The sequence below is a fragment of the Zalophus californianus genome, chromosome 9 (assembly GCF_009762305.2).
Source record: "Zalophus californianus isolate mZalCal1 chromosome 9, mZalCal1.pri.v2, whole genome shotgun sequence".
NCBI classification, from domain to species: domain Eukaryota; kingdom Metazoa; phylum Chordata; class Mammalia; order Carnivora; family Otariidae; genus Zalophus; species Zalophus californianus.
In genome coordinates, this window is record NC_045603.1 from 38,683,821 (window position 1) to 38,707,662 (window position 23,842).

Below are 23,842 nucleotides of genomic sequence, written 5' to 3' on the forward strand. Positions count from 1 at the left end.
CTCTATGAATATACAGTTGTACACTTGTTATGTTAGTAACCATACAATACGTCATTAGTTTTTGATGTGGTGATCCACGATTCATTGTTTTCATATAACACCCAGTGTTTAAATGGCTTTTTGTATGGTGAGTTTTATGTCAATAAAGCTGTTACCAAAGAAAGTAAGGGTAAGTGTATCAGCTGCATCTCTCACATGGATTTCTCATACACCTCCCTTAAGTCATATACTGTTGTATTACTGCATACATAACAAACTACATCCATAACAAAATGTTTTCTAACTTCTTTTTGTATAATTATACAGAATCACCAAAGGTGTTTTATAGTTTATTGACTTTTTACCATCACCAACCCCCTTTGTTTCCTACCCAGGGCCAGACAGCGTTTGATGTAGCAGATGAAGATATTTTAGGATATTTAGAAGAATTGCAAAAGAAACAAAATCTGGTATGTTTGATGACTGTCTAAAAATTGTCTGTATTAGTGAATTTTCCTAATAGCTTTAACTTTCAGACAGTTGAAAAAGTATTTTATACTTTTTGGTTTTAAGTTATTCCTGATAGTCAAACCAAATGACAGTGAAAGAGAATAAAGGAATAGTGGTAGTGTTCAGCCTTTTGTATTGCTTGTCCCCATTTCTCTTATCTCCTCTTCACAAAATGAATACTTCTATAATGTACCTACTCATGTTTTTGTAATTTCATAATAAAGTTTGCTTAGAAGGTGGAGACTATAAAATCTCAGGTTTCTAAAATAGCAGGCCCTGGATGAAGAAGAAGTTACGTAGGTAGGAAAGAGATTTTTAAGTAAAAAATATCAGACATCCTAAGTGGCTAATGGATCCTGACTTTGTCAGTGATCTAAAGTTGGAGGGATGTAAAAAATCCAACTTTGTCCTTCACCTAGCTTTTTAACTATTTAGTCCTCTTTATTCTTTATCCAAGCCAGCCCCCCCCCTTTTTTTTTCAGGAAAAACTTAAATTTTGTTTTGTTTTAGTTTTGTTTTCATGTTTTGAAAACTATTTTGTTATTATTTCAAATTCTGTATTTTACTCATTAATACTATTTTAATAGTATTATTTTCCTTTGCATAACTTTTATAAAGCTGCATAGTGAAAAACGGGAGAAGAAATCTCCACTAATTGAATCAACAGCCAATATGGACAATAATCAGTCACAGAAGACCTTTAAAAAGTAAGTAAAATATTAAAATAGGTTTTGTTATTATGAATGAATTGGCATGATGGCCATAGCCATGATTATTAGATTTTATGGATCTGAGGAGAATTAGTGTTTTTTGGTCTTTTGTGTTTTTAATCATTTGAAAACTATTTTCCTTTCACAGCAAAGAGACACTGATTATTGAGCCAGAGAAAAATGCATCCCGTATTGAATCCCTGGAACAAGAAAAAGTTGATGATGAAGAAGAAGGAAAGAAAGATGAATCTAGCTGCTCTAGTGAAGAAGATGAAGAAGATGACTCAGAATCAGAAGCTGAAACAGGTAAAATTTGAAGCATAATGGAATTTTCAGTGAATTTTGATGCATTGTAAAATAAGATAAGATCAGGCTTTAATTTTGAAACTTTACTGACTGATTTGCTACTTGTTCAGATACCTTCCAAGCCAGTAAATTATCTTCCGGGGAGTATTAGAAACTTGAGTATAGTTGTGAATTTATTGTTCTCTAATGACCTGGAGGTCCTTACTTACCTCTGTGTTTTGCTAAACTGTATTTTTAGGTTTGAAGAAGGTGAAGATTCCCTTAGGATGGTACAGATAGGGTATGAATGGGCTCCCAGAAATTCAAGAATGCTTCTGATACTTTCTGGGGCCCAACAATCCAGGAAGTTGGTTCCAGTATCATCCCAAATATTCCCTAAGCAATAGTAAAATTTTAGAAAGTTGAGGTTGAATCAAGATACTTTCCTGTGGGGTGTGGAGAAATTTGTTTTGTTTCGAGAAATTTTGAAGATACAGGAAAGTATAATAGACCTTCAGAGGTGCCTGGGTGGCTCGGTCGTTAAGCATCTGCCTTCGGCTCAGGTCATGATCCCAGGGTCCTGGGATCGAGCCCCACATCGGGCTCCCTGCTCTGTGGGAAGCCTGCTTCTCCCTCTCCCACTCCCCCTGCTTGTGTTCCCTCTCTCACTGTGTCTTTCTCTATCAAATAAATAAATAAAAAATCTTTATAAGGGTTTTTTTTAAGATTTTTTATTTATTTATTTGAGAGAGAGAATGAGAGAGAGAGAGAGCATGAGAAGGGAGAGGGTCAGAGGGAGAAACAAACTCCCTGCCGAGCAGGGAGCCTGATGTGGGACTTGATCCCGGGACTCCAGGATCATGACCTGAGCCGAAGGCAGCCGCCCAGCCAACTGAGCCACCCAGGCGCCCTAAATAAAAAAATCTTTAAAGGAAAAAAAAAAATACACCTTCATATTCCACCTACCAAGAATGAACAGCTGCTGACATTTAGTTATATTTTCTTCCAATTTTTCTTATAATAAAATTTTAAAAAATTACAGTTGTCTTCTTTAACCATGAACCCTAGTCGGCTTCCCTTTCCTTTCTTCCCAAAGTCAATCACTGTCTTGAGTTTTTTCTTTTACCTTCCAGTCCATTTTTATACTCATATTTTATACATTCAGAAGTAATATATAGTAATTATAGGACAGTTTTGTGTTTTCATTTTTATACCTAGAAGTTGTTAGGCAACTTGCTTTTTTTTCCACTCAAAAGCTGTAACTTTTAGGTTTGTTTACATCTGTCTGTATCTTTACCTACATAACTTAACCCTCTAGTCGTTGTATATTATTCATTAAATACATCTGTTTCCCTTCTGATAAAAATTTATCTTATTCCCATTTTTCACAAATAATACCATTGTGATCATTTGTGCACTTGTCTCCTTATATACATAGGTAAGAGATATTCTACTAGGTATATACTTAAAAATGGAGTTATTGTGTCACATTTTCAGTTTTCATGGATGTTGCCAAATTTCTTTACAAAGTCACTATCACAATTTACATTCTTTTCCTTTTTATTATCAAGGGTATGGTTTCTGCATTGCTTCATCTAGCCCACATGGTTTTATACATTTTATTTGCCAGAGTGCTTTTATTAAATAACATTTATTTTCTTACTCTGCATCAGTTAATCATTTACATCTTCAGACCAATGTGAAATTCCAGTATTGCCATCTTTGAGTTGTATAACCTGATATTTTAACATGTAAATTTATCAGGAAAAATAGTCCATTTCCATTAAGATTTTTGATCAAAAAAAAAAAATTACCAGGACCAGTATGGTGGTCATCAGTAAATAGAAATGAAGCCCTAGAATTTCTTGGGCTCCCTGTATTTTCTCTAGATACAACAGCAGTTTTGGATCATTTTATTTTTACTCACTCAGCAAAATATTTCACCTAAGAAAATGTGGGAAACTAAAGTTTACTAAATAAACACACATCGAAGAAGATAGTGGTTATCTGTTTCCCATTAAAAACAAAATGTTATTAAACAGATAAAGGGCTAGCTTTGTTGCCAGGTACTGTGTCTTAAGTTCCTTTGTTTTTTTGAAGCTTACTAATCCTACAAGTAAATTATTTTTTGGTAAAACACAAAGTGTTTTTGAGATATGTGAATGGCTAGATTCTAGTCACCAGGGATATAATTTTTAATTTATTACTGTCATTGCTGGTCAGGTGAGTCAGCATATCTTTTGTCTTGGTGAGAGTATAGGTAAAATTGGAAACTAAAGCAACCAGGTAGTCATTGAATATTATAACTCTTTTTTATGACATGCTAATTAAAGTATTTCTAATTATAAAAGTAAATTATATAAGAATGAGCATGCACAGTGTTTAAGAACACAGACTGATTCATGAATGTAATTGTATTTGTGGTTAATTTATTTAATCTCAGATTTCTCAGATTTTTCCTGCTTTAAATGGGTACTATATATAGCAAATATTTAAACCAAAAGGAAAAAGGAGAAAATAAAAGGAGAAAAAAAATCTTGAATTTTATCTTGTTTATTTATTTTTCCTACTAGACTGTAAGCTGTATGCGGTTAAGATATTTTGGTTTTTCATCAACTGGTATATCCCCAATACCTACCTAGGACAGTAGGACGCAGTACCTAGTACTTGAAATATGGAGACATTTAAAAATATTTGTTGAATTACTCTCTCCAGTTAGACAGACTGTTTTCCAGGATGATGGTCTAAGAGATTATGCATGATTTGTATTTAAACTGTACTGAATAGGCTTAGCTTCTATTGAATGAAAAGAGGTATTGTTTAACAATGAGAATAAAGTTTATTAGACTGTGGTTAGCTCATTCAGTTTATTCAAAAAGCTAAGATCATAGTAATGTGCCACTTTTGCCTTGTCCTTTGGTATGGTTTGAGATATTACGCTTTTCACCGTATTAACATCTTGTGGGTATTTTCTTAGTCACAAATAGAATTGAATGAATCAATTCAGAACTATTTGGTGCTTATACATGTATATATATAGCCCTAAAGATAATTATATTTTAATATTGTGTACTTACAAAGTGTAATGGCATACAATAACAATAAGGTGGAAAATTATTTTGGAAAACTGACCTAAGGGAGAGAGAGAGGTTTAATGAATATGAGTATAATGAAAATGAGTTTTAAAGTTTTAAAGTAATAGAGTTTTAAAGTACTATACTTCTTCCCAAAAGTGTAGAAGAATACCTGTCCTCCCTCATTTTGAAACCAAAGGACTATTTTAAAACTAGATAAATGATCTTTGACCATTTGAAAAGTAAGCCTTTCTGGCCCATTTATAAATTAAAGTTAATTTATAGATTTAAATTTATAGGTAACTGTTTTTGCTAAAAGCCAGTCTGATTTCTATGTTCAAATATAGGGGCTCCTGGGTCGTGCAGTCGGTTAAGCATCTGACTCAGGTGGTGATATCAGGGTTGTGAGATCAAGCCCTGTGTCAGGCTTTGTGCTCAGCGTGGAGCCTGCTTGAGATTCTCTCTCGCTCTCCCACTTGCGTGCATGTGCTCTCTCTCTCTCTCAAATAAATAAATCTTTAAAAATATGTATATATGTTCAAATACAGTCTGAATCTTTTCTGGCATCGATATTTTCAAAAACGTTTTTCCAGGTGCTTCATTCTTAGTTGGAAATTGTCTCGATACATTGTGAAAAGAGATTTAATCTTAAATCAATTGATATTCTGGTTTAAGATTAGACTTTTTAGGGGTGAGCAGATATGCTCTTTGTGACATTTAAGCATGCTATTTGACAGGAATATAAGCTGATTATTGACAACAAGCACTTTTTAGATTTCCTGGAATAAAGAGGAACTATGAGTTTTAAATAAGCAATGTAAATTGTAGATCTATTAGAAAAATTGTATAGCTCTTGTAACCTTTTTAGTTGCACTGTGTTCATGCATTCAGCTTTTATTTTTTTATTTTTAATTTTTTTAAAGATTTTATTTATTTGTCAGAAAGAGAGAGCACAAGCAGGGGGGAAGTGGCAGGCAGAGGGAGAGGGAGAAGCAGGTTCTCCGCTGAGCAGGAAGCCCGATGGGGGCCTTGATCCCAGGACCCTGAGATCATGACCTGAGCTGAAGGCAGACGCTTAACCGGCTGAGCCACGCAAGCATCCTGCATTCAGCTTTTAAATATTAATTTTTTTATATTTCTATAGTGTTAAAAGTATGAAAATCAGATTCTGCTTTTGCTTTTTATTCTTAGAAGCTTTGTTGTGTCATCATGTTCTGTTATTTGTTTCGGCATGCATATTGAGACATTTCTAGAAACTCCTTGAAAAATTCACTTGTTAAAAGGGGGAAAAAAATGGAAGAGACTTGAATTAACAAAACCTTAAACAGAAATGAATATAAAATACTATTTTTCTAGACACTGAAACAATCCATACTGAATCTTGACTCAATGTTTTTTGTGTTTTGGTAATAGATAAGACAAAGCCCATGGCTTCTGTAACTAATGCCAATACTTCCGGTACACAAGCAGCTCCTGTAGCTGTTACAACACCTGTGTCATCTGGTCAGGCAACACCTACATCACCTATGAAAAAGGTAAGCCAAAATTGTGTTTGCTAAAAATACATATATTCTGTTTAAGTACTAAAGCATTAAGACAGTTCTTAAATTTTTATAGTTTATTCCAAAAATATTTAAGATTTAGAATAAGAATATATTTTTCTTTTATAATTTGAGATTTCCTTTGAACCATATTCTTTTTAAAAAATACTTTTTAAAGTATTAGTTTGCATATGAAAACTAATCATAATGGTCATGGTAGTTTTTATTTCTGTTAAACTTTTGAAAAACACGGGTTTTATATCCTTTATCCCTGGTAAGTAAAGGCGCATTTTGGTAATTTCACAGTTAAGCACAGAAAATACTATCATAAGTCAAGGAGAGAGCTAGCATCTAGATTTTCTAACTCTGTACAAAGCACCAGGGCATGCAAGTATGGTGTGCCAGTAAGAGCATGATCTCTGATGTGAGACAAACCAGAGATCTACTCCTGACCCCACCTCTTATTAATTGTAAGGACATTGAGCAAGTTACTGTCTTCCTTACCTGTCAGGGAAAGGCAAAACAAAAATAATAAACAGAAAGAGAAAGTAAATTAGCATTATAAGCCTTGGTTGAGAGAGAGAGCCTGGCTAGTGACTAAGTGCTCTCAAAATGTTAGTTTTATTTCTTCCTCTTCTCCCTTATTCTGTTCCCCGATTGTTCTCTGTCCTTCTGCTTCCTTTTCTCCACCAAACAGTGCTTCCCAAGAAGTGTGTGTTGATTCAGAATCTGTACTTCTTTTAACTCAAAGATTATAGGTTTTGTTTTGTTTTGTTTTGTTTTGTTTACCACTGGTCTCTTTTTAAAGGCTTCTCCCCACCACCCTTACTTATCTTTAATGAGCATACTCATTTCCCTCTGTGTACACACACACACTTTTTTGTGGAAACATTTAAGAATTGAGTGCAATCAACATAACACTTTACCCCTAAATACTTGAGTATGTATCTCCTAAATACAAAAGCATTATCCTTCATTCCCATACTAAAATGATCCTATTTAGGATATTTAAGTTTCATATAATACTGTTATCTATTTTCATTATATACAAACCATAGTCAAGATTTTTTCAGTTGTCCTCCTACTAATGTTTTTCTGTTTGTTTTTTCAAATCAAGAGTCCACTGAGGGATTGCACATTGTGTTTAACTGTCTTGTCTCTGCCTTTGGGCTTCTTATTTTGTTGCTTATCTGACATTATTTGGTTTGCATGGGTTTGAGGACTGATTTTAAATCCCCATAGTGTTTCTATTATGTTGTCAGTTTTGTTAATCTTTGGATTTGGCTCCAAGGGGTCAAAATGTGAATCTTTTAGAATAATAAACTAGAGAAGTTTTTGAAACTCCATACTGCTAGTAATAATCTTCCTCTAAAACTCTTGCTAAGGAAAGTGATAATGTGGGTTCTTAGTGGTAGAAATGTATGGATTTCACTGGTACATTTTGAATATCAGGGAAATGTATGAATGATTTACCTTACCTTCTGTATTCCATAATTGAGGGCTCTCTGAATTCCCCTAGAACCTGCATTCGTATGATAATAATTATATATGCTTAAAAATGCAGTTCTCTGGGGGTAATTTGTCTGCAGAATTTTAAAGATGATTATCATGCTATAACTGGAGTCACCATAGGCTGTTTTAAACTTTATTTAATTCTAGAGCCCTTGTATACTTCTTCAGTGAGTACCAAACTTTAGCTCTTTTGATTTACTGTTAAAATTAGACGATTATCAAAAGTTCCAAAAGCTTCATCCCCTGAAATATCTAGCCACAAATAACTGGCTCTCATTCTTTTGAGTATTTAGCTAAGCGATCTCTTTCCTACTATAGTCAAATAATTGCAGTAGACTCCTTTGGATCAATTATATTTTTCTTAAGCATAGCCCCGATTTGATAACTTAATTGCTCTTAATAACTTTTAATAATTGTTTAATAATAACTTAATAACTGTTAGAGTTAGGCCTGTAACCTCTTTCCTGTAAAAATCCTTATTCAGAACTACTTCTGATTCTGTAATTAAATTGATCTAATAACAACTATCTGCTTCTGTGATTTGCATTTGTAGAAACTCCATCTTATTCTCAGTTTCAGGTATCATAACTTACTTTGAAGATCACATTTATTTAGTCTTTGTTCTTAAGGTTTTGTAACCAAATTTTATTTTAATCAATAAAGTAGTGTACAAATAATTTGAAGTATTATTTTAATGGATAGAGCAATCTTATTTATTTTGTATGACTTTTAAAGCCCATTATGTTCAGTGATACATTTTATGTTAGTTTAGCATTTTAATGTTTTCTAAGTTAGTTTCAAGAATTTCCCTTTAACTTAGAGTCCTAACAGATGAATTTCCTTAGATGAATTGTTAATCTGTAAAATGCGTATTAAAAGATTTTGTAGTTTAGAGTTCTGTTTTTAGGTTCCCACTCACTACTCTGGTTTTGATATATAGACAAAGGTATCTTAAGTTTTTTGCTTCCTCCACCAGTTCATAAACTGTATAGAAAGACACACACAGGGGCACCTGGATGGCTAAGTCAGTTAAACATCTGCCTTCAGCTCAGGTCATGATCTCGGGGTCCTGGGATTGAGTCCCACATCGGGCTCCCTGCTCAGTGGGGAGTCTGCTTCTCCCTCTCCCTCTGCCCGCCACTCCCCACTTGTGCTCTCTCTCTGTCAAATAAATAAATAAAATCTTTAAAAAAATAAAAAAGAAATCACACATGTGCATACACACACACACAGCAAGAAATAGATCACAAAACAGGAATCTCTAAAACAATATTAAATATCACTTATATTCTCTAATAATTCAAGGTAGCTACAGAGAAATGTAGATATAGTCTCTTTAAATGATCTTCCCTTAAGTTCTTAGCTCTTTAGCTAAGATTAAAGAGAGACCAGGCCTATGATTTGTGGAGATGTTTCCTATAAAACTCAGTTTGATTTTATGATTTAAAGTTTTAACAGTAGGGGCACCTGGCTGGCTCAGTCAGGAGAGCATGCAACTCTTGATCTTGGGGTCATGAGTTTAAAGCCTGCAATGGATGTAGAGATTATTAAAAAAAATAATTAAACTTTAAAATTTTAACAGTAAGTTTATATACCTCTCTTTAATCAAAATAAATATTGTTGGGATCTCTGAAAAAGATTACCTACTTTTCTGTATGCACATAAATTCTGGTAAGTGTAAGCTGTATTTACTAGATGGTAAAAATTCATAATTTTTTTGGAATTAAGTGTTTTGGTTAATTGAATCCAATTATTAAGTGTAATTAGTAATTTAATAAAAAACTATGTACTGTGGCCATATGTATGCCAATAAAAGTGTACAAATACAGAATGACGGTTTATCTTGGGAAAAATATGGAAGAGATTGTATTTGATTTGAGGAAATAAAATTAGAACATTTGAGATCTTGAATGAGTAGGTAGTATTTCAACTAACAGGAGAGTTTGTACAGTTTACTGAAAGGAAGAGAAGAGAAACAATGTGAGCAAAGTAGGGATAATGTGAAATATTTTGCAGGAAAAATAAGTTGTGTAGTTTGGTTGATTTATAGGGTACATATACAAAGTAAAACAGGAAAAGTAAAGCCAAATTATGGAATGTCTTCATTTCTATGGTAACATTTTTATAGTTTGATAGTAGAGAACCTTTGAAAATGTTTGAACAAGGCCATGAGAGAATTATTCTTTATAGAATATTATTTGGGCAGCAACATACAGGTGTATTTGAAGGGAGGCTAATTGAGAGAAGACTGAATAGAAAGTTTTTTTAGTGATTTCATTTCATATTTTTTTTATGTAGTGTTCCATGATTCATTGTTTGCATATAACACCCAGTGCTCCATTCAATATGTGCCCTCCCCAATACCCATCACCAGGCTAACCCATCCCCCCACCCCCCCTCCCCTCTAGAACCCTCAGTTTGTTTCTCAAGAGTCCATAGTCTCTCATGGTTCATCTCCCCCTCCAATTTCCCCCCCTTCATTTTTCCCTTCCTTCTATCTTCTTTTATTTTTTTTAAACATATAATGTGTTATTTGTTTCAGAGGTACAGGTCTGTGATTCAATAGTCTTACACAATTCACAGCACTCACCATAGCACATACCCTCCCCAATATCTGTCACCCAGCCACCCCATCCCTCCCACCCCCCACCACTCCAGCAACCCTCAGTTTGTTTCCTGAGATTAAGAATTCCTCATATCATGGGGTGCCTGGGTGGCTCAGTTGTTTAAGCGACTGCCTTCAGCTCAGGTCATGATCCTGGAGTCCCGGGATCAAGTCCTGCATCAGGCTCCCTGCTCAGCGGGGAGTCTGCTTCTCCCTCTGGCCCCCCCCCCTCATGTACTCTCTCTCTGTCTCATTCTCGTTCTCTCAAATAAATAAATAAATCTTTAAAAAATAAAGCAAGCAATCAGTTTCAGGGGAAAAAAAAAGAATTCCTCATATCAGTGAGGTTATATGATACATGTCTTTCTCTGATTGACTTATTTCACTCAGCATAATACCCTCCAGTTCCATCCACATCATTGCAAATGGCAAGATTTCATTCCTTTTGATGGCTGCATAATATTCCATTGTGTGTGTGTGTGTGTGTGTGTGTGTGTGTGTGTGTGTGTGTGTATACATACATATATATATATATATACACACACACATCACATCTTCTTTATCCATTCATCTGTCGATGGACATCTTGGCTCTTTCCATAGTTTGGCTATTGTGGACATTGCTGCTATAAACATCGGGGTGCACATACCCCTTCGGGTCCCTACATTTGTATCTTTGGGGTAAATACCCAGTAGTGCAATTGCTGGATCGTATGGTAGCTCTATTTTCAACTTAGGAACCTCCATACTGTTTTCCAGAGTGGCTGCACCAGCTTGCATTCCCACCAACAGTGTAGGGGGGTTCACATCTTAATATATTATCTATTTGCTCCTAGAAAAAAAAAAGTTATTGAAGTTGCCCAAGATGATAGACTAGAGGAGTGGCAGTGGTCTTAATAAAGGACAAATTGGCACCTAATTCATAAATGGGGGGAGATAACTAAGAAGTCTAACAGGACTATGAAATTTCAAATATAGGGAATTGAAGAAATTTATTGTGCTACTGACAGAAATAGGGAACTGAGGGAGAGCCAGTTTGGAAATAAAGGTGTTTGATTTTAAATATGTTGAGTTCCAGTTGTAGTTCTAGATAGTTCATTCTCTAGGTAAATAGAAGTTCAGGACTGGCTGGGGCGTCTGGGTGGCTCAGTCGGTTAAGCTGCTGCCTTCGGCTCAGGTCACGATCCCAGGGTCCTGGGATCGAGCCCTGCATCGGGCTCCTTGCTCAGTGGAGAGCCTGCTTCTCCCTCTCCCTCTGCCTGCCTCTCCTCCTGCTTGTGCTCTCTATCTCTCTCTCTGGGTCAAATAAATAAATAAAATCTTTAAAAAAAAAAATTCAGGACTGGGAATTTAGGAGTCAGACTGAACTAGAGATAACAAATTTGAGAATAAGCTGAGTACTGTTAATATTTAGCCTGAGGAAGTATAGAAGACCCTATTCCCGCAGGAGAAGAAAATAGAAAGGGAAGGTGGAAGATAGGAGATCTGAGAACAGAGTCTTGAGAAGCTTATGTTGCAGGACTGCTAACAACAGCAAAAAGACCAAGGAGGAAGGTGGTCAGAAGAGTAAGAAAGGCAAAACAGTGTACTGTTTACACAAGTCAAAAGAGTTTCAGGGAATGGGTATAATTGAGTATTTTAGAGATGTTCATTTATAGACCAAGTAAAATTGAAAGGAGCTTTGAAACATAGAAACCAATAAATCCAAATTCACATTAGGCATAATGGAGATTTATCAGTCATTATAGTACAACAAATGTCCATTTCAAAATTGATAATGCTGGTTGCACCCATGTGAAGGACTTTTAAGCTTAAAGCCTGACAGGAGCAAACATCTATTAAATGTTAGCTTCTGTTGTACCATTCAGTAAATGGTAGGTTACCTATTTTGTCCTGGAGGAGTAACTTTATTTCCAGTTTGGGGGAGGTTCTAGGTGAAGGATTGGCAAACCATGGTCTGTGGGCCAAAAGCCGGCCCACTACCTGTTTTTGTACAGCCCACATGTTAGAATGGTTTTAATATTTTTAAATGGTTGGGAAAATCAAAAGAATGTTTTGTGACACAAATTCAGATTTCAATGTACCTAAATAAAGTTTTATTAGAACATAGCCACATTCATTCACTTATGTATTACCTGTGGCTACTTTGGTTCAACATCTACAACATTCATCATTTGTAGATGAATAGTTAAAACAGAGACCCTATGGTTTGCAAAGCTTAAAATTCACAGTCTGGTCCTTTACAGAAAGGTTTTCCAACCCCTATTCTTGGATGCTACGACTTTAGACTCAGAAATCAATAACCAATCATCTCAGTGCCTGTATTATTGTATACAATGTTTACAGAAGTCCCTGGATTTTCTCAGTCAGTGGAACCCTTAATGGTTTATTAATTTTTTTCACAGTGCCTCTTGGCCAAAGAAGTACCTCTTCGTTTCATTCCTTAAGTAGTTAAGTGCAAGTAAGTTAACAATGGCAGTTTGTGCAGCGTCCAACAGGTGTCACTGTGCTTTCTCTTAAAACTTTAAAATACCCCACAGTCCCCTTGTGATTTTATACTGGCACCCTAGAATTCTTCAGTGCACATTTTGGGGACTGGGGAATGCTGTGTATCTTGATTCTGTTTTTTTACCCTATTGATAGGAATTACTCACAGGAGGTATCAGAAGTATCTTACACAATAGTGTAAGTCTATGAAGTAGCCCTTTGACATCCTGGGTGCTTTAATAAGCTCTCTTAAACTGCTAATGATAGCAAACTTTGGCAATAAATATGGGAAAAAGTGTTTTTTTTTTAATTACCCATATCCTGTAATTATAGGAACTTGTTAGTTGCTATATTCATCCATCTATTCTTAACTGCGGTTAAGTATTTAAACTCTGAATTGATGAAATGAAATAGGTAAAGATAACAGATGTTTCATTTTTATGGCTTTTGGAAAGCCTTGAAAATGAAGTATTTGTATAAAAAATTAGTTTTTAGTTGAAATGTTTAAATTAATATTTTGTGGTAAAATCAAATAGTTTAAGGCTGTGATATTAAAAATATTAATGAATTAAATATCATAAATGGAAGATATGTCAGTTATTACTTTTTGTTGATTATGCTGGATTAAAAATGTTTTAACCCAAGTATATAAATGAATCAAAACAAAATTCAAGTGCAGTCAGTTTGTTCATTCATATACTATAACATCATCTGCTCCATGTGCCTTTAACTGCTTTAGAAATTTCTTTATTAGATTCTTTCAGAATCTCTCTCTCATACTAAAACTAGAACTTGTTCCCAGTAACTTAAGATTGGATCATTACCCAGTTATTGGGCTTTAATTTGCTATAAAAACCTTTTTTTTTTTAAAAAGTATGTTTTGTTCATAACTTCCTTTTCTGTTTTTATGCTTTCAATCTTTATCTCTTTACCTGTCTTATTTTAATTGGCTTTAGTATGATTTCATTGCTCCTATCATGCCTGTGGTGGAATCAGTAGATCCTGCATCATGGAGGCAGGGCTTGCGCAAAACTGGCATTGTTCTTGTGCCCAGTAAGGGTGAAAAATCTATGGTGAGGCATTTCTATGTGCAAGGATTTATATTAGGTTACAACATAACAAGTTTAATATAAATACTGGTGCCAAAGATGCATGGTTTTAAAGTCCTTATGGTGTGCTTATTTCCGTTCTCTGTATTTGCATCATAATTTTTCTGTGTGATATAAAGTGTGGAGTGTGTTTTATTAAATCTAACTTTTGGAAAGGTAGTTCTTTTTTTTTTTTTTTCAGTTTTAGATCTTTACATTTTTTACTAAGACATTAACCTACTTAGTAAAAGTGTTTCTCCTGAAACTATTAACTGTAATTTGACACATACTATCTGTAAACTTGTCATTTCCAGCTTAAGGGTTGATCAGTCTTGATAATTATTTTTTCTTCTCCTTAAAAATAAAATAAAAACAGTTTCCAACCTCAGCTACAAAAGTTTCTCCCAAAGAAGAAGAGAGAAAAGATGAGTCTCCTGCATCTTGGAGGTTAGGACTTAGAAAGACTGGCAGTTATGGCGCACTTGCAGAAATCACAGCATCTAAAGAGGCTCAGAAAGACAAAGACACTGCAGGTGTGATGCGTTCAGCTTCAAGTCCCAGGCTTTCCTCCTCTTTGGATAATAAAGAAAAGGTAATCTGTTTCCTAATCCGGTTTCTATCAAAACTCTAATTTAAATTTGTTTTCTAGGAACATCAAATCTGATGGATTTTCTACTGTGTATCATTATTAGATCTGTGTATCAACTTAATTCACCTGACTTAATGAATTGCATGATAATACAAATATAACTACCTTAAACAGATGTCAATATGGAATTACAGGCATATGTCGGAGATATTGTGGGTTTGACTCCAGACCACTGCAGTAAAGCAAGTCAAATGAATTTTTTTGTTTCGCACTATATATAAAAAATATATTTATACTATACTGTAGTCTCTTAAGTGTGTAATAGCATTATGTCTAAAGAAAATATACATACCTTAATTAAAAAATACTTTATTGCTAAAAAATGCTAACCATAATCTGAGCTTTCAGCAGGTCATAATCACTGATTACAGATTACCATAGCAAATGTAATAATAATGAAAAAGCTTGAGGGTGCCTGGGCAGCTCATTTAGTTAAGTATCTGACTCTTGGTGTTGGCTCAGATTATGATCTCAGGGTCATGAGATCAAGCCCCTCATCGGGCTCTTCATTCAGTGTAGAGTCTGCTTGAGATTCTCTCTCCCTCTCCTTCTGCCCCTCCCCCTGCTTGCGTGCATGCTCTCTCAAAACGAAAAAAATAAATCTTAAAAAAAAAAATTGAAATATTTTGAAATATTGTGGGAATCACCAAAATGTGACACAGAGACACAAAGTGAGCAAATGCTGTTGGAAAATGGTGGGGATGTACTTGCTTGATGCAGGGTTGTAACAAATTTCAATTTATGAAAACCACAATATCTGTTAAATGCAATAAAATGAAGTGTGCCTCTATAAGTGTTGGGAAAATCAGGTGTATTCGCCAAAAAAATAAATTATGAGATTATACTCGAATGCCTTTACCTACTTGAGAGCTTACAATAAAATGTATTAAGGGGCATTTATTCTAGAATTTATTTATTCCAGAATGTAATTATACTCCTAGGTTGCATTTATCCAGTGTCTGCAATTTTTTTATCTGCTTTTTCATCTGATACATCAAAAGCAACATCCTTCTAATGAGTAGTTTTAATAACTATATTTGGAAAGGTAGTACTAAATTATAAATTACATCAAATAGAATGTACCACAGTTCATTCAGTGATATTTTATATAGCTGGATTATTTATTTTCTGTTGCATTTTCAGTGCTTAGACTTTTTTCCATATAGTTTCCTTCCTCTGTTTAAAAGTGTTTCTTTGTATCAGAAATTCAGAAATGGAATTTCTCATCAAGTAATTTTAATGTTTTTTTGTTTTGTATAAATTGACTGCCCAATTATTTTCCAAGTACTTGATGCCAGAATAGTGGGAACGTATCAGAAGGCCTTGCTACTATAGTTTCAGCCAGATTTGGATAAATATAATTTATGTAATTTTTGTTCTGAATATTTTAATGTTATATCCAAGTAGTAAATAACTTACATAACAAATAATTGGGACTTACCAGTCAACTATATTTGAGCCTTATTTCCCTGGAAAAATAAGAATATTTTACTTTATTATACTGCATTACCTTATATAATCTGTTATAGAAATTTAGAAAAAGTCATTAAACTGTGGAGGGATTTTTTTTCCTTATGTTAAAATATTGTCTAATTCTAGATTAAAGGAGAAAGAAAAGAAAATTGGTTTAAACAGGTTGTCCTTTAGTGTTTATAGTACTAAAGATAGACATTAATTTTAGAGTATAGCTAGGAACTTTGGAAAAATACTGTCAACAATGATAGCTGTGTAATTGTACACTGTTGAATAGTTTTTCCTTAATACTTCTAGAAGCTCCTATAATCATCACACAGATTTATTTTTATATTCATTTTTTTTCCTTTTGTGTAGGAGAAAGATAGTAAAGGAACTAGGCTTGCATATGTTGCACCTACAATACCAAGACGACTAGCCAGTACATCTGACATTGAAGAGAAAGAAAACAGGTGATTCATTATGATTTGCTCTATGTTTTTACTATGAAATCTTTTTTGGGGAGCCTGGTGACAAGTGTCCAACTCTTAATTTCAGCTCGGGTCATGATCTCAGGGTCGTAAGATTGAGCCCCATGTCGGGCTCCGTGCTGGGCATGGAGGCTGCCTGGGATTCTCTCTCTGCCCTATCCCCTCCCCATATTTTGTGATCATAAGTAAAACTTCAGTAAACGTCTTAATTTCCTCCCCCTTATAATTAGGATTATACCCTAGGGATAGAATCTTAGAACTGGAATTACTTTCACTTCTTAATAAATATGCCAAAGTGTTTTCCCAAGGGGTTTTACTAGTTTCTGCTTCTACTAATGTTTATTAATATACAGCTTTCTTAACCCTATTTTAAAATTATATACCAGAATTTGAAGGATGTTCTTTTCACAGAGATTCTTCAAGTTTGCGAACAAGTAGTTCTTACACAAGAAGAAAATGGGAAGATGATCTCAAAAAGAATAGCTCAATTAATGAAGGATCAACTTATCATAAAAGGTAATATAATTCTTGAGTAACTTTCATGTCTTTTATAAAAATATGAGGCAATTTGTTTGGAGCCCACAGTTTCATATCATTAAGAAAATTGCACTTTTATAAATAGGTCTTTTGTTGCTTAAATAAACCATCATTTAAAGACCCAGAATATATATTTAAAGATGGGTGAAAATTTGCTTCTACTTATGCCTTCCTATTATATATATATATATATATTTCATTAGATTTTATTTATTAGGAAGTATCTTTTAGATTGTAGCATATGTAAAAGGAACTCCTTATATAATTAACTAGAGCAGTTGAAGTAGATCAGTGTCTTCATTGATCTGGTCATTATTTAGTGACCTAGAAGTTTCTGCCTTTCTCAGAACTGAGAGATATGGAAATGTCTGTAATAAAATCACAATGGAGAGGAGAGGGGAAAAAACCTTTAAATATTTTCTCTGCTAAAAGCAGCCAAAAAGAAGAGTAAAAGATGCACAAGTATAATATAGGCATGGGTCATTCCTAAGGATGTGACTCATTGCTGAAACACTTTTCTTCAAAAAGGTCCATCTTCACTTTCCCTGAGTAAAACTAAACGTAAGTGTTTTTCTCAGACCCAGTCTGGCATGACCATATGGTCTGTAACAGTCCAGGAATGAAAAATACCAGATCAGATCATCTTTGAGTCCTACTGAGGGAGGGGGGAGGCAGTAAAATGATACACTACCAAATTAGTGAAATCATCCAGACTCCTAGCAAGTTGTAGTTGCAACTCTTGGTGCTGGAGCCGGTGGTGTATTTAGGAACACAGTTTTTTAGATTTTTCCTAGCCTTGTGAATCTGTATAATATATAGACATTAACTATAGAATACACATACAAACACATCCTATATAGATATGACTCTTTCCTTTAGTTGCTCCTTTGGTAGAAGACCAGATGATTTGATTAGTTCTAGTGTTCCAAGCACCACATCAACACCAACAGTTACCTCTGCAGCTGGGCTTCAGAAAAGCCTGCTTTCCAGCACAAGCACTACTACAAAGATTACAACGGGTTCTTCCTCAGCAGGCACACAAAGCAGGTGAGTCACATACATTTTGTGTTCAGGCCTACTGTGTGCTTATGTATGTGCATGCATATTTGTTTAGAAGATTGTGGGGCTCTGGATTTTTTCATTTACCTCATTAAAATTATTTACAATCAAAAATTGGTTCCAAAAAGAGGCAATTATGCATGTCTGGGGAAAAAATTAAGTTCCTGAATTATTAACTGTCCTTGAATCAGGCTGCTTAAAATGTAAATTTCTCCTTTGACAGTTTTGGGTGAGCTTTTTGGTTCATAGTTGAAAGATGTCTTGCCTTGTGTTTTAAAAAAATCCATCCCTGTGGTCACGTTTCAGCTGCTAGAAAGTGCTTTCATTGTTTAGCTGTTTTCCTTTTCTCTTTTTGTGTTGCTGCTTTATGATGCGATAGTACCTCAAATCGTTTGTGGGCTGAGGATAGTACTGAAAAAGAAAAGGACAGTGTTCCTACGGCATTGACCATCCCTGTTGCTCCAACTGTTGTAAATGCTGCAGCCTCAACCACAACCCTGACTACAACTACTGCTGGCACTGTCTCCTCCACATCAGAGGTCAGGGAGAGACGCAGGTGTGTAAAGGTCCTCACAGGACTGCTGATCTGTCTTGCCCAGTGATGAAAGTTGTTTGTTTTGCTTTTTAATCTTGTCCTGTTGGTGACCGTCTCTTGAGTAGGTTAATAAATGAAATAACCTGTATCAGCTCAGAACTGTGTAGATTGATATAATGGGCAATTATTAGCATTTCGGCTTGGTGACTCCCTCGGACAGAATTGATGTTTTCATTTCTAGGCAGTGAGCCAGACACTTGTCTTCTTAGCCATCTTCATTTTTTTAATGGTTGTTTTAATTCAAGACGTTTTTGTGATGGAAGATATAAACATACCCAGTCAGACTTATGGAAGACTAAATCTGACAAAAACATATTTTTCGTTATTCTCTATGTTTAGAGAATATTATTAAATATTATTTAATAATATTATTATTATTAAAAAAATTTGATGGATGTTAACTGTTTTTGTTCTTGTAATTTTTGAGATTTTCATTTTAAGATTCTCTTAAAGATTTCTTAGGCATACATGTAAGCCAAATAATTTTTAAGTACATTGAGTACATTCACTTAGTTTTAATCCTAGCACATAAAAGGCACTTATTAAATATCTTAAAGGGTTTATGAATTTATTTTGTGTGCTTAAATGTTATTAAGAGCATTGCTTTACTTCTTCCTGCTGCTGCTAATTGGTATGGAATCACAGATGTGGAAAGGAACTTACCTGTGGTATCTTTGCTTTACAGAAGGAAACTAAGACCCAGAGATATTAAGTGACTTTTCCATTTTTATACAATTAGTGTGAGAGCTAACCAAGGTTGTAGGAGAATCAGTCCAGCTGTTTTTTCCAGCTATCATGCATAGTTCCTAGCTTTGAATTTTGTTTTTCCTCTTGAGGAAAACAAAAGTCTTAGGAAACAAAATGTGACCTTTTCTATATTTTTTCTATTATTTTCTAATATTACAAAATTAAATTAGCTGCATGACTGGTATTTTTTTCTTTTAACAAAAATACCAACCAGATTAACTTTGTCTTATTTCTGACATGTAGTGTTCATATGCAGTCTTTGTCTCTGGTGCCTAGCAAAGTGCATGGCCTGTAGTAAGTATTAATATCCTTGCAGTAATATTTGTGGTGAATATATGAAAAGTAACAAGACATTAAACTTTTAAATGTTAAATATTTTCTATCATTGCATCTTTTATTTTCTACCAATATGTTTATGTTTTATTTCTATTTTTATGATGAAATTTACTGATACGTCTATAAAACCATTAAAGCAGTTAACATTTTGTGATTTGAATACCAGTATAGGTCATACCATAATTTAATTCTTCATTTTTCTATAAATTTAAAACTAGTTTTAGGCTTTTGAGGTGTTTTCAGGTAAGGCCATATAGCCAACAGAAATTAGAGGATCGTAGGCTTCCATCATTCTTTTCTAGTGAAAATAAATTTGAGGACTTTGCTTTTATGGTATAGGGGGAGTGAAGGAAAAACGGTCAGGAATCCTTAGTTTTTTACTCCTTGCTGTGCTTTAATCCTAAGGTTAGCATGCTCGCAAGGTCAGAATTTCTTCTTCTGTAAAATGAGGTATTTGATTTATATAATTTTTAACTTCTGGGATACTTCCTATTTCTAGGATTCCATGCTTTTTAAAAATGTTCCCAGTGACAATTAAAGCCTAATGAATATCTTCCTGGAATCATCAGTTGTTTCAGAACAAACAAATTATGATTCTTAACCTCAGATTTCTTTATTTTAAAGTTGTTGGAGAGAGTTGAGTTTCAGCTTTTTGGAATTAATCCTGGAAGACATTAAAGATTGAGAATTAAATATTTGGAGATATTAATAGGACAGAACAGATTTTAAATGCATAAGAAGCGAAATGTATATGAAATTTTTCCTGGTATATATTACAGAAATTTTGTTTGTCTTACTCTGTTTCAGTGAAGTTTGCAGTAATAGTAATGTTTGTGTTTTGTTTCACGTCAAGTAATTGTTCGCAATTTTGAATACACTGTTGGCCTCTTCTGTTTGTCTTTCAATTAAATTTCATTAATGGTTTTGAAATGTATATGGTTGAATATTTGTCCTCAAAATGTATATATTAGGATTTAAATATATATTGTGGATAAAAAAAGATAAGTTAATATATTTATGCGATTTTAGGTAAACTTACATTTATATTTTAAGATATTATGTAAAATTACCATACTCACTATTAAATTTCACAGTACTCTTGAATTTTGGTATTTTAATTGATCAGGATTGGATGAGGATTTTCTGTTTTTATTAGCTAAGATTTCCAATGGATTAATGGTGGTGGGGGGTGGGGAGTAGAGAAGAGAAGCCAGCTTTAAATTAGGATGGATCATGGTAGCAAATTCTTTCATTTTTTAAATATTTCTAGTTCTTCAGTCTTTCCAAACTGCAAAACAGTATCTTACTAATAAGTTCATATTTGTAGCATGAATTCACATGGAACTGTTGCTTTGTATAAATGTCAGTGAAATTGGGGCGCCTGGGTGGTTCAGTCAGTTGAGCGTCCTACTCTTGATTTTGGCTCAGGTCATGGTCTCAGGGTCATGAAATCAAGTGCCGTGTCGGGCTCCCCCACTCAGCATGGAGTCAGCTTGGGATTCTCTCTCTGCCCCTCCCCTCCTACACCCTCTCTCTCTCAAGTAAATAAATCTTTTAAAAAAAGAAAGTGAGTGAAATTAAAAATAAATAGAGTAATTGGAATTATTGAAAAATTCTTAATTTAAAAATGACAACCTTTCAGTTGCTTAGAAAATAATAAGCAATCTGAGACTACTAAGGACTAAAATTGTGCACCCTATATAGTTACAAGAAAGAGCTCAGTATGACAGTATGATATAGTAATGATTAAGGCAGCAGTGGAATTCGACTGATATATTCTTTTTCATGGTCAGCTCTTTTTTTTAAGATTTTATTTATTTTTGCGAGAGAGAGAGAGAGTGAGCACGAGCAGGGGGAGGGACAGAGGGAGAGACAGACTCCCTGCTGAGCAGGGAGCCCGATGTGGGACTCGATCCCAGGACCCTGGGATCATGACCTGAGCCAAAGGCAGATGCCCAACCAACTGAGCCACCCAGGTGCCTTAGTCAGCTCTTTTTAATTAAAAACACATAAAACATATGAATTAATTTTCTTCTCTACATTTTATTCATAGAGGTCTGCTCTATACAGGAACCCCAGGAGAGGAGAAAGGAACTGAATACCAGACGGGGTCTCTTAAAGTAGTAGGAAATACATAGTGTATTACAAATTGATAGGCTAGATTTTTATGCTAATTTGGAGCAAATGTATGGAAAATTTAAATGAACAGATATTGTAAGTCTTCCATTTAGTAATTTTTTTTTAAGATTTTATTTATTTATTTATGAGGGGGAGAGAGAGAGAGAGAAGCAGAGGGAAAAGCAGGCTCCCAAGGAGCAGGGACCCCGATGCGGGCCTCGATCCCAGGACCCTGGGATCATGACCTGAGCCGAAGGCAGATGCTTAACCATCTGAGCCACCCAGGCGCCCCCATTTAGTAATTTTTATCCCCTTAACCTATCTATATATGTTAAACAAGATATGATAAATATATTTAACTTTTATGGCAACTTGAAACTGTTGAAAAGAATTGAGGCTGTTTTGAAGAGAATGTGATGGTTGATTAGTTCTGTTTGCCTTGGAGATTAAAAGGGCAAATGGCAATGCAGATTTCCCTGTTTTAAACTAAATATGGGAATTTTGACCATTACATAGGGGAGTCAGATTCAGAGAAGTCCATGTTCATTCTTCCTTTCAGAGAAGCTCATGAAATACTGAAATGATAACGTGCAGCCATCTAAGCTGCTATAAAGTTTTCTGTTTAACCAGATTCGCTATTACATTGAGGTTTCATCTCCTTTTATTTTTTTTTTCTTCCCCTCATCTGGGAAGTGTCCAGAAAGCAATAAATTGCATAGGGGCAGTAGATGCATAAATAAGTATTAAATGAATGGCTAAAAAAATAGCCATTGGGACAGAGTTTTCAAGCTGATGTTTCACAGAGCGCTTTCCACATGTAGCAGGTGTACCACAAAAGAAAAGTATTTTCTACTTAAATAATCATGGGAAATGCATAGTTAAACAAGATTAAACAAGTTTCTTCCTTCGGTTCTTCTCAGAGCCTTTAACATGTTGTGATTTTCCCAGAGAAGGTTAAAATGTATAGCATTTTCCAAATACATACAACCAACTTCTGCCACAAAGAAACTCCTCACTATATTCCAGAATTAATTTTCTTAAACTGAAACTATAATAACAAGTTTATTGTTATTCTCTTTCACCTTTTAAATTACTTGTCCCAGAAAAATCACTAGAGTTGTTATAAAAATAGGAAGTATCTGTTATATCTGTTTTAGTATATGTTATATCTAAATAAAAAGCTTAAATCTCACAGGAGTTGATACATAGACAAAATGAAAATTATAAAACAGTGGGAGAAAGAGAAATATCAAGCTTAGTGTAGCTTGAGCATCATGGACCATCAAGAGGGCAGGTATCCTACCAATCTGATCATCTCTTTGGATCTATGCATTGATGCAGATGAAGCCATGTGTTGCTGAATCTCTAAAAGAAAGTCAAACTAAAGAAATGTTGATAACTAAAATATTTTGTTTAGTGAATTTCTTCCTTGTCCTATACGTTTAGGAGGACAAATTAAAAGTATCAGAAAACAGGGGCTCCTGGGTGGCTTAGTTGGTTAAGCGTCTGCCTTTGGCTCAGATCATGATCCCAGGGTCCTGGGATCAAGCCCCATATCAGCCTCCCTGCTCAGTGGAATTTTTTCCTCTGCCTGCCGCTCACCCTGCTTGTGCTTGCACATTCTCTCTCTCTCTCTCAAATAAATAAAAATCTTTTAAAAAAATAAAAGCAGAAAACAAATAGACATTTAATTTTTTAATTAAAATTTTAAGTTATAAACTTAAAACTGTACCAGTATTCTAGTAGAAACCAAATCTAGTAAGATAGAGCTCTTCTAATACTTTGTGAGGTGTGCCTGATTTATGAGATAAATACAGTGCTACTATAATAGCAACAAGAAGTAATCTTTCAGAATACTCTAGAAACCTAGAACTGAAAACATGATAGAGAACATATGGATAAAGGGAAAAAAAGTCAATTATATCATTATGAAATAGTGCCATGAGTTATTCATCCAAGCAGAGAGATCAGATGATATTTTCTCAAACCATCAGGTGATAAAAACAACTTAAGTCAAAAAAAAGTAGGGAGAGGATTTTCATCTTTCTCTAAATTGTTGGATGTCTCA

At 34.5% G+C, this 23,842-nt stretch overlaps 1 protein-coding gene across 1 annotated transcript in view; it reads left to right on the forward strand.

Moving 5' to 3' along the window:
* Positions 1-23,842, forward strand: part of PPP1R12A (protein phosphatase 1 regulatory subunit 12A) — a 140,278-nt gene that overhangs the window by 84,304 nt on the left and 32,132 nt on the right. Inside the window, exons 6-14 of the mRNA XM_035729305.1 lie at positions 375-449; positions 1,108-1,196; positions 1,348-1,505; positions 5,972-6,093; positions 14,167-14,382; positions 16,270-16,364; positions 16,794-16,898; positions 17,799-17,966; positions 18,358-18,534. Of these exons, the coding sequence (XP_035585198.1) occupies positions 375-449; positions 1,108-1,196; positions 1,348-1,505; positions 5,972-6,093; positions 14,167-14,382; positions 16,270-16,364; positions 16,794-16,898; positions 17,799-17,966; positions 18,358-18,534 (1,205 nt within the window). The remainder of the gene's footprint in view (positions 1-374; positions 450-1,107; positions 1,197-1,347; positions 1,506-5,971; positions 6,094-14,166; positions 14,383-16,269; positions 16,365-16,793; positions 16,899-17,798; positions 17,967-18,357; positions 18,535-23,842) is intronic.